The 11764-nt window shown below is 40.7% G+C and overlaps 1 protein-coding gene across 1 annotated transcript; it reads right to left on the minus strand.

Moving 5' to 3' along the window:
- Positions 1–5484: 5484 nt before the first annotated feature.
- On the minus strand, positions 5485–9922 carry foxi2 (forkhead box I2). Its single transcript, XM_031750958.2, has 2 exons — positions 8858–9922; positions 5485–8026 (listed from the first exon to the last, which is right to left on the minus strand). The coding sequence occupies exons 1-2, from the start codon at positions 9459–9461 to the stop codon at positions 7434–7436; spliced, it is 1197 nt and encodes a 398-aa protein (XP_031606818.1). The 5' UTR covers positions 9462–9922; the 3' UTR covers positions 5485–7433.
- Between the last annotated feature and the right edge of the window lie 1842 nt (positions 9923–11764).

Raw genomic sequence — 11764 nt, forward strand, 5'->3', positions numbered from 1 at the left:
CAAACAGAGAAGGCTAAACATTACTACTTAGCATCTTTTTTCAAAAGTTGAAAACCAAACAGAACATTTTAGGACAGCAGGTTTGCGGTAGCAGGTAAACTTTGCTGTGTGGACCAAGTGGATGACTTGTGATCATACTGAAGAAGGCGGCTGGTAGGACCAGAGCCAAGATCTGGTTCAGCCAACTGAGACATGCAAATGACATCCTCCTCCTATCATGAAACCCAGGATACAAGAGGCAGGTAAGATTGTTTCTCAAGGGGATGGACTAGACTGGATGGAGAACTGCTTAGAGAGAGCATCAGGTTTAATATTTGGAGAATCTGGTTGGTAAGTAATAGTGAAGTTAAACTTACCAAAAGACAGGGACCAGCTAGCCTGGCTGGAGTTTAAGCATTTGCATTTTGAATGCAGGACGGCCATTTATGGTCCAAACAATTATTGCTTGACCCCTCCAACCAGTGCCTCACTCTTCTTATGCTAACCTAACAACTACAGGCTCACTGTTTCCACCATCAGAATTTCTCTCAGTGGAATCACATTGGCATCGGAGAGGTAACTGGAGACCAAATAAGACAAAAAAAGTTAAAGAGCAAAACGAACAGGAACTAGTTACAGACATGAGGCCTAATTAGAGCATAGCAGCAACAACAATCTGGAGCATAGCAACACCAGCCGGGCCTTAAATACCATGAACCAGCGGGTTAATGCAGATCAGGTGTAGGGGAGAAAGCCCGGGAAAGAGAAACTCCACCCACATGTGGGTCAGGGAGGAACGCCGGCCTACAACGCCACGTGAGAATGACAAAGAAAAAAACAGAACTTGAGGCCTGCCAAGACCATAACAGCCTGAATACTCGTGAATATTGAATCTGCGTCCCAACAAACTGAATTGTTTTCCTCTCATTTCTCACCTTCTCTTTGCAGTGTGTGCTCTTAAATATGGTGATCAAGTAAAAGCTGCTATAAAAGCTCCAGTTAAAACAAGTTTTAATTAGAGAAGTGCAAGTCTCAGTCAGTCAAACTGCCATTGCCTGAGGTGACTCAGACAGATTCTACCACATTTTGTCTCAGGATCAGATCATAGATAGTTGCGTCACTATATGCAGTGTTTAATGAGTGATATATTACCATGTTTATTTCCGAAAACCCGCTACCTTTTTTCTTTAGAGGGGCTCTATTATGCTAATGTACAGTTCCAACTCTAAAAAAGTACCTTTGCTCAATCCCTTCACTTTCCATTTAAGCCAGCTTTTTTGTGATTGGCTGTCAGCTGGAGCCAAAAAACAAAAAGTTGAACACTTCTGTGCCAGTGATGACTATATTAAGGATCCGTATGACATCATGGAGACCCAAGAAATTCATTGTACATATGCTGATATTATTTTGAAGGCCCATGTTTTACATAGACACAGAACTGTAACATTTCATATATGAGAAATTAAGGAAAATCATAAAAAGTCCACTTCGATGTAATGTCTTTTGTGTGCAGCAGAGTACATTTTCTAAAAAATAACAATGTGCATTTGGATGGCACCTCATTTGAAAGTTGTGCCTAGACTAAAAAGACTTTTCAGACCATGTGCTCATAAGCAAATCTACGATGGACATCAGAGAGTTCCTCTGGCTGAGTGTATTATCTTGACTCATACAAGATTAGAAATTAATTTGCTGACTTTTGATCTTTTCTAAGACCTAAATGATTCAAAATAACACTTTGCCTTTTAAAAGATTTATTCATCATGTTGAAATTATTTTAGACTGGCAAAACATTTTTGTGAGCCAGAAGGCATCAATTGATCCCGGCACAATGACTGTGGCCACTTTCCAAAAAGCCCCAAAAAATGCCTTTGGATTTTTCACCTCATAAATAGAAAACAGAAAGACCACAAATCACCAGTCACCTTGCTGTGAGTGAAGTGTGACGAAAACGCAATTAATTCTCAATATTTTAAGGGATTTGCAGGCTAGCCTCAACAAAATCCAACCAAGAGCTGAAATTATTTTGTTTACACATCACTAAGCTAAAATATGATACCTGTGTTGAAAAACCAAGCTATTAACTTTAAGTACTTTTTAACATTTAGACACCTGCCTATTGTGAGTAACTCCACACTGGGAAGGCCTTGCTGCTGTATTTACATTTTGTTGAATGTTCCCTGTTTCGGATTAAAATAAATAAATAAATGTGACCAAAAACTTAAACAGTCATAAGAAAGAAGTATCTTTAATTTAACTGGTTTGTATATACTTATATAAGACTAAAGCATGATCTGGGCTTTAGTACAATCACCACCAGTGTGTAGTATTGGTAAGAAGAGCTATCCAAAAGTTCGCAAAGCCTTACAGCGTTTGGTTAGGTCACCAAACAGCTTAGCAGTGAAGTTAAAGTGCATCCCCACTGGTGAGTGGACAGACTGGAAAAAAGCTGTTGCAACAAAGTGTTGCTAGAGTTTTTCTCAATGGGATGTGGATTCCGTCAGTTCAGTGTTTAAACTCCAGGAGGAAGAACAACAGAAGGGGTTAATGTAATCCATTACATTGGCGGGGGCCTCTAATAACTGGTCTCTCTCTGCGTCTCCATTGGCCCGCGGAGTTTCCATTGTGCTGGCCGGTGCAGGTGTGGGACATGCTTTGTTGATCATAATCCCCTCGGCAAGGGGAGAGGCTTTGAGTGTGTTTGACGTACCCCACCGGCAGGCCCTTTGCTCCTCGGCCGCCGAGCAGCCACCGTCTCCAGCGGCCACTCATGGGATCCGACAGGCGGAAAAATAATGAACAACGTCTCAACCCGGAGCTGACCTGGCTCCAATTCACCAGCTCCACACGAGGGGTAAACGAACCACTTAATTGAGCCTTCCAGGATCAAATCATGCCCAAGACCCCCCCAAGCCACCCTACTATTTCAACCCTCCCCACCTTCCCACTTCTACAGTACGCAGCCCACCAAGATTTGTTTTTTTACACACGCCAAAACTATTATTCTACTTTTTAATTTTAGAATTAAAAGTCAGAATGGTGTTCACAGGTAACGTAACTTAAGCATTTACTCCCAGATTGAGTGGTGCATGTTCTAAAATGTTCTTTCTTTCTGCATAATTATGACCAAAAACATCATCAAATATAAAAAAACACCTAAAAACTGACTTTGTTATCACTTTATTGAAGAAAAAACATTGCTGCAAGAAGAAAAGCACCTGTAACCTTCTATAGTTGCTAAAGACAAGCCAGAAAGCAACTTGAGTAATAATTTGTGCTCTTTTTTTGTTTTCTTTAACTAATAAACACAAAGAAGAAGTTTGGAATAAGTTTTGGAGTAATGACAACTGCTTTCCAGTCAGCCCAGATGGGACAATAGATTTAGAAAGTAAATTTTAGAAGGAAAATGCTAGAAACCGTACCAGGCTGCAATAAGACATCTGTTCAATGAAGAATAAACTTAATGTTAAACTTTTGGTGAAGTCAGTCTTGATCTTTTAGAAATGTGGGATTGCAAACCAAGCAGTTCATGTAAAGGAACCACCAACACCCCCAGGTTTGAAGCCGTTCAGCACAGCGTCTTGGCGTAGTGGGATCCTTCACATTACTTTTTCTTTAATAAATAAAAAACTAAGCCTTTTATTTAATCTTATTTGTTAAATTGACTATTTATCTCCACAGGACTGTAGATCATAATAATGAAGTAATAAATTTTTTTTTAAAGGGCACTGATTCTTCAACGACATTGTTTGACCTTTACATCAAATTGAAGTTAAGGAGTAAAGTCAAATTATAAAATACTTGACCTAATAGGATGAAAGAGTTGCTACTGTCAGACATGGGGAAAACTTGTTTTGTTTTCGTGGATCATTCCGGGACATTGACAGTCCCGTGTCCTGAAATGAGCCACCGACCCGACGCAGCATCACTCTGCTGTGCTTATTTAACATCGCAGTCAGGGATCCTTGATGAAGTTGATCTCCGGCCCTTCATGTGAAACATGCTGACAAGACTGAACAGTTGCTTTCTGTGCTCCCTCTAAGATGTTTCTCATTAGCGAGGCGTCACCTCTTCCCCGTCCATTATCAGAGGAACAATTTGGGTTTGGGCAGAGGAGAGGAGGGGTGTCTTGTGGGGTCGTTTCGGGACTTGAATTCGGCCTACACTGTACAGTCACTGATCGAAATAGCACCAGCAGTCTAGTATTTAACCTGCTTCCCAGCTGGCCCAACAATGCTGCTTTTCAAATGTCACCCAATAGGGCCGCGCGAATGCCAAATTAGGACGGGGTGCCCGATGTTCCAGGCACAAAAGAAGGTGATCAAACAGAGCCTGGGTCAGTGGATCCTCTCTAATTGAAAAGTTCACACTTGGCAGCAGGAATGCTCATTCACGGACAGCTCTGGAGAAGTCCACCAGGATGGGAAAAGCTCCGGAACCGCCTGTTTGATGTACATTGACATCGACGGTCAGATCTAGGTCATCTGACTGTCACTCAGGAGTCATCGCAGCGCTGGAGAGGAGCGCAGAAGAAGAAGCACATTTGAGATGATCAGGGGCATGAACGACGTGCTAACTGATCCATGCTTCTACAGATTAGATCACACTGGAATGACTCTTTGGCTACGAAGCTGCGATCATGAAAAGCTACATTAATAGGGCTTAATTAGTAGGTCAGATTATTATTAATTAAACAAGGGTCACACAAGTGCATGGCATGAGGTGAAATGCTTTCAACAATGTTCTATTATTACATTATGACAATATTTTTCCCCCTTTAATTATGTTTGGATCCTCTAAATAGAAACGATATGCCCTCCCACCCCCACGCCCTCCCCAGCAGTCTGCAACCATTCTCATAACACTGAGGGCCAAAAGAAAAAAGACGCAAATCCGAGATAATAAGAAAGTACAGTCATGTCAATTTCACGGCACAGTGCTTAAGTACCTGGACACATGCATGGTGTGAATTATAAACAGTGAAAACTAAATAAATCATCACATCATTGTCCCTAATCTGCACAATGGGTGGCAAATATTTGCAGAGGGAATTTCTCGATGCGTCGTTTCTTAGCAGGAACAAAGGAACATGGCCTCCTCTCAGTTTGGGACAAACACTGCTGGAGAATGGAGACAAAGAGATACTTAAGGGGGATATCTTCACCTCTCTTCAGAGAGTCCCTAATTGATACATGGGGACCGGCATAAAGGACAGAGCACAATGGCTCTATTGTTTCACGTATTCTTTCTGTATGAAGTCGTCTGTAAACGGCTGAGTCTCTGGACCGGCTCCAACCTTGAACTTTCTTTCTTAATTTTGGTCAGAACTGAGCACAGCTCGTCTCTGCCTGTGGAGCATATTTAGTATTAGAAGTAGGTGCAAAAATATTATTCTGCTGTTCCCTTTGAAGTGGTAAATGTTGCAAACGTGACAGGAGAAAGGAAAAGTTGCACACAGAGCAGGCTGTAAATTTAAAACAAACCATGTTTTTGTATCATGAGGGTACAAGTTTAATCTCTTTGTAATGCTGTACAGAAATATTGACAGAACATTAATACAGAAAAAAACATACTTCAGAAATGTACGTGTTGAAAATTTCGAGGATTAATTTTCCTCAGAGAAACATTTCGTTTAACTCCTTACTGGAAACTTAACTCTCCGCGTTTTGATTTCCTTTAGATGAATATCGCAATCTGGAGATCAGCTGACACTTTAGCCTTGCCAATAATTCACTGGAGGTCTTTCACTGGAAGTTTGAAGTTGTCTCACTTTTCCCTATAATTAGTACAAAACTGCATAGTTCTTTCTGGGGAATTTCCCAAATTCTAAGGAAATGTGAAAGCATCCGTGTGAACTTTTCTTATTTTTAGGAACAATTTTTGTTTTGGTGTCATTTTATTTTATTTTTTTGTACATATTGAACACCATTAGTGGTGGCAGATAGAGGCAGGAGGAGGCCCAGTATAAGCAGGTAAACTACCTGGTACTAAAATTGTCTTCTGAGAGCAAAAACCACCCCACAAACACTAATCGCTGATGTGAAAGTAAGAAAAATGGACTAAACAGAATGAAAGAGTTGTGCTGTAAACTTGACTTTAAACCACTACACTCAAGCCAAATTGCTTTTAAGCAGCGAGCGATGCAGATTCTTGTTAAACTCTGAGTACGTGCAGAATATTTATAAAAGCTGGAAAAGGAACTTGAAAAGACCCACACAATAAAAATAATATGTAAATAATAGGTGAACATGACAAACTAAAAAAAATGTTCATAGTATTTTTTTTTATGCAAGTTGTTTGACTTTACAACTGATTATTAGATTAAAGTAAATTTATGGGGAATACATTTAAATTACAATGAAGACCTGAATGCACCTCATGCCCTGTTTAAAAGATGCATGGCAATACAGTAGACAGCACATAGCATTTATTTGTGATGGCAGATGAATCTGCCCATGTGCTGAATATAACGTATAAAGAAAAACAAAGGCAACAGAAGATACAGAAGCCATTCAGTGATTGTCACATTGAATCCTGAGTGAAACCATAGTATAGGATATAGCTTTTAATGTACAGATCTGGGGGTTTAGTGAGAGCATTTCTTCTGCGTTTTGCAAAGCTAATATTCTGCTTTAACCAAACTATATTCAGACAACAGTAGATAAAAAAGCCTATTTGCATAAATAGCATAAATAGTCACTACTTTCATAATTTACAAAAATACATATTTATAAAGCACACGCGTATTTAAATGAGCCTTAGTGCTGCGGTTTTAGTCAACATGGAGATATTGGAAAAAATAAGGCAAGCCCTGTTTAAGTTTACTTGTCTGTGAAATCAGTTATTATCTGTCTAAATATACAAAGAAACCTGTCTTAGTATTGGGCACTTTCATGTCATGTGATTGTTGTTTTGAGGTAATGGCGGTCTCACGAAGGCAACTTTGGCAGATTTGCGTTGACTGTGACTCAACTATGTGATCTGATAGAAGAATTTGGCTGCTCCGGAGAAAAATGGGCCACACTTGGCAAATTCATGTTTACATCTTCCGCAGTTTTATCTAAAAAGCAAAAGTAACATATTCAAAAAAAAAAAAAAATACCATTTTTTTTGCAGTTTTCAGTGGCAGCCTTTTTTTCAAAAACCACTGAGAGCTTTGATATAGTCATGAAAAAGAAGAAAAAAGATAAGTGCTTCATTTTTGTTACACTTTCAGGCTGACGTTTCCACCGTTTGAATGTTAAAAGTTAAATTAACTTAAAAAATATTTCATGTTCTTTAATCTGTCTGGCCTGTTGATCGGTGAAGGAAGTGTTGTGTTTTTTTATGTGGCGGAGTGCAACCCAGCCTGTACTTAGATCTCGCTGCAGAAATAAATGCATGCAAGCATGCGTTTGAGTCATAGAGCAAAAATAAGTCCCTGCAACAGTGTGACGCTGTGGTTAAAGCAGGTCCTATAGCTCAGTGCCTTCCCTGGGATAGATCAAGCTGTTGACACTGAAACTGTTATAGAAGTGACTGTTGAACTGTCCGCTCTGCCCGCTGCCAAACGTGTTGTAGTACACTCCACGGTTAAAATGCAAGCTCTCGCTGTGCTCTGATGGCCCCGTGTCCTGCCCGCTGTGGTTGGGGTGGTATGGGCTCAGGGCGGTTATGTTCCTGTTCGAGAGCTCGTTCACCAGTCCAAGGGACCCCTGTCGGCTGGGGGCCCCCGAGCTGATCGTGGACATATTGCTATAAAAGTTATTAAAACATGGAGCAGAGGAGGCCAGTCCAGGTGGGGACGCAGATGCGGAAGTTTTGTGGTTTTCGCTCATCACTTCCATCTCTGGGGAGGAAGGCCCCAGGAGCTGAGGACTGTCTGAGGGTTTCAGTGGGGCGGCCGCTGTCGGCCTACCATCCTCAACCTTTGTGGTGCCCACCGCTGCTGCTGCTGCTGCTCCTCCTGCGGTGCTCTGATCGGATCGTCTTTTCCTTTTCCTGCGGAAATTTCCGTTGTCAAACATCTTCTCACAGTTTGGATCCAACGTCCAGTAGTTTCCCTTTCCTGCAAGTGGAAATGAGAGACACATCACAGCTGAATTACTTCAGTTTTGGACTATTGAAACGTTACCTGATCAGAATTTGTCTGACTAAATAAAATCCTACATTTCTTTCTGATGCCATTTTTTTAAAAATGTCCTGTCAAACTTTACAGTACAAATCAAAGCAATGTGAATGAACCTGAAAAGAAATGATGTATAAGAGACGTCTATGTCACGGAAGCTAAGATCCAGTAGGTCAAGATGTACTGTATTATACTGAAATCCTTAGTTTCCTATTATCTGCACTACTGGACATTTGGCAGTTCTCTTGGCACCTCTTCCTGAGCTGACTGTCTCTCTAGTCTAGACTGAAGTACAGGTTAGAATGAAAAACAACATTCCAGTCATAGTGTACAATACAAGCAGTGCTTTAAAAATACTACAATAGACTACTGAAGGTAGTGCAGAGGAACATAAACTGTGCTACATTATTGTATACAGTCTGCTCATATTTATCCGTCTGTCTATATGAAGTAGTGCTACTTGTTTTCCATTGCAATATGAAAAGCACCTACATGGCCTGATCATATTGACTTATTAGCAGTAAAAAAAAAAAAAAAAACACTTTACAAAGCATCAAACAGGGTTTTACGCACATATCTGCTTAGGCACTATAAAATTAAGTTATTTTATTATTCATATTAATTTTTTTAAAAATTCAAATTTGAAGGACTGAACGAAATTTTCTATTTAATTGATCAACACTGAACCCTTCCGATGAGTAAACTCCATGTATTAAACGCCGCAACAATTTTGATGTACTAATAACGTTTTCTGTGATGCGTTCACGGTACCTGGATCGTCCTCGTCCCTCGGCACTTTTTTGAAACAGTCGTTGAGAGACAGGTTGTGACGGATAGAGTTCTGCCAGCCCGCTTTGCTCTTCTTATAGAAGGGGAAATTGTCAGCCACGTACTGGTAAATCTGACTCAGGGTCAGCTTCTTCTCGTGCGCATTCTGGATGGCCATGGCGATGAGCGCCGAGTAGGAGTAGGGCGGACGGACCAACTTCAGCAGCTCCTCCTGGCTGGCGATGGACAGCCAGCCCAGGTCGGGCCCGCCGAATCCAGGTGAGTTTGTTATGAACTGCCGCTGCGAGCCGTAGGAGGGCGGGATGAACGACGGGTTGTTGCCGTGCAGGTATGAAGCGGACGAGTTGACGCTCGGCCCGTTGAGCCACAGGTAGGGATTTGGAGACGACGCGTAGTCTCCGAGGCCGTAGCCACCGGGCCTTTGCGCACCTTGGAGGCTCGGCTGGTGGTACATGCTGCTGAAGTTGTCGCAGTAGACAGCAGCCGCCATATCCGGGGCCTCCTGGGCGCCTTTGGGTGGGAGAGAACCGACGGTAGGGGAGGTGTGGTGGTGCTGGTGATGGGACTGAGGATCGATGGAGTTCATCACTCCCCGCGGGAAATCCTAAAAAGAAATGCTGAAGCGATTCAGGTGTCCTCTCCCCGGTGGTGCGCGCACAGCAGCAACAAGTGTCAGGGAGGATGGAGGAGTTTGGGGAGTTTTAATAGTATAAACCCTTGACAGGAGCCACATGCGAGCGCTTTTCCCAACAGCCAATAAACACACACGGTGAGTAAACGGGGGGTGTGGTCACGCTCTGGCTCATTCATCAGAGAGTGGGTCAATGGTTCTCAAAATGTTTCCCCTCCTAAAACCTCCCGGAGAGACACAACAGACACCCGCTGGGTTTAGATTTTCTCCGAGGGGTGGAAGCTGTGATCATTTAGCCTCAGTCAACAAACAGCGAACGTGGCTCAGACTGTAATAATCGCTTTTAGATGGGATTTCCTGGCCTGCTCACTTAGACCTGCACTAGAATTTACTTTTTTCAAGCCACCGAATGTCCCTTTTCCCCCTTCCTTCACTAATATTAAGTATTCTAAACGTTATTTTGGTTGGACTGTAAATACCGAGAGCTGACAGCAGATCTTTGGGTCAGGCAAACCCATCACCCGCAGCCATCCAGATTTCTGCCACGCTACCTGTAACCACTCAGCAATCCACATAATGGGCAGCTGTGCAGTAGAGACATCCCCTGAATGAGATGATTGGTTTTAAGTGATTTTAATTAACAAAAGTCTAACAATTAGTCATTATAAATGCAGGAAATGAATAAAGTGTTTTGTAGTATCCATTAGCTGAATATGCAGTCATGGGGACTATTAAACCTCTCTTCATCTCCAATCAGTGAGCCTCTTTTCAGGTACTTGAAAGAAGTATCCCTTAGCCGTGCTGAAGTGCCAGAGCAAGTGTGTGGTTAAAGGATTGTAGTCATTATGTTTTCTATGTGTCTTTACTTGGATTTATTTATTTTTTAAAAAAAAGAAAAAAGCAGTGAAAGATGGTTTGCTTTTCAAATCAGTGCATTTCAGTATCTCATAGCTCATAAGACAGTGGGAGTATCCACACACCAAAACTTGTAGTATTTTGACAAAGCAAATCATGCAGGATTAATATTTAATGTTTGATCTTCCGGGAAATGAGATGAAAACCTAAAGTAGATTAAAGGTACTGCAGTGGATTAAATCCTTCAAGTATGGCAGCTCCTTGGTGTGAGAGCAGAAGCACTACTATTGTATCTGTAAAAACCTTATTTCCAATATACTAAATTTATTTTGTACATTTACTCCTACATAGTGACATGGAGTTTATTTTTTAAAAACACGAAACATGGTGAACTGTGACTTGAGGATCCCCATCAAAATAAAAAAAAACTTAACCCTTAAACCCAGACTAAACCCTTCAGTGTGGTTCTGATGGAAATGGAAGCAAAGGCACAGACACACAAACAGTGTGATCCCTGTGAGGTGCAGTGATTTGAGCGCCCACAATCTCTGTGAATATATATTCAGAGGGAAACAACTCAGTTTGCACACCTGCAGTAAGTTATTTTAATAAATAACACTACTTTAGATATGCATTCTTATAGCGCCCTTTGCTTTATTTTATTAAGGTTTTTGTGATGCTTCACTGTTTATCTGTAAATTAACTGTTCCTGTCTAAATTTTATTCACTCATCTGATGTGAAATTCATGAATTAGATCACAGTATGTAAGAAAATGATGCTCTAAGATTTTCATATACTCCAGTTAATATGATTTGTGAAGCTGGAAGAATAACAGTTTTCCAAAGAGGACTTCCTGTTATTGTTTATGTGCCTCCTAAAAGCTGCAATTAAACTGCACCTATTAATATTGTGAACTGTCAAGAAGTCTCAAGCGAAAATTGCTCGGCGGCACTAAAATTATTACCCTTAGGCAAGAAATAACAAATCTGTTTGTTTGAAGAGTTTTTAAAGTTGGTTTTGTGGGTAATTAAGGTGTCTGGAGAACATTCGGTTATTTGTTTTGTCTTTTAGTCAAAGCATTTCCTCTTTTTTTTTTTAAGTTGATGAAATTTTTTTTCATTTTTCAAAAAAAAAGATCAGTATATTTTGAACCTGGAGATTAATAAATAACAGTAAAAGTTTTTTTCTGAAAAAAAAATCAGTGTGATTATGAGTTTATAGGACTTTAAATCTTGTTTTTTGGGTGTTAATAAATTGATTAAACTCAGAGTCCTGTTACTCTTGCTGCTATTGCTATAAATGCCTCTGTGAAAGTTAAAGGTCGACTTCATTCAGTATATTGAAAACAAAAAAAGTTTTTCTCTATAGTGACACTGCCATACCCAAATTATATTTCTCAGAG

This window comes from Oreochromis aureus, linkage group 19 (assembly GCF_013358895.1).
Source record: "Oreochromis aureus strain Israel breed Guangdong linkage group 19, ZZ_aureus, whole genome shotgun sequence".
Classification (NCBI taxonomy): domain Eukaryota; kingdom Metazoa; phylum Chordata; class Actinopteri; order Cichliformes; family Cichlidae; genus Oreochromis; species Oreochromis aureus.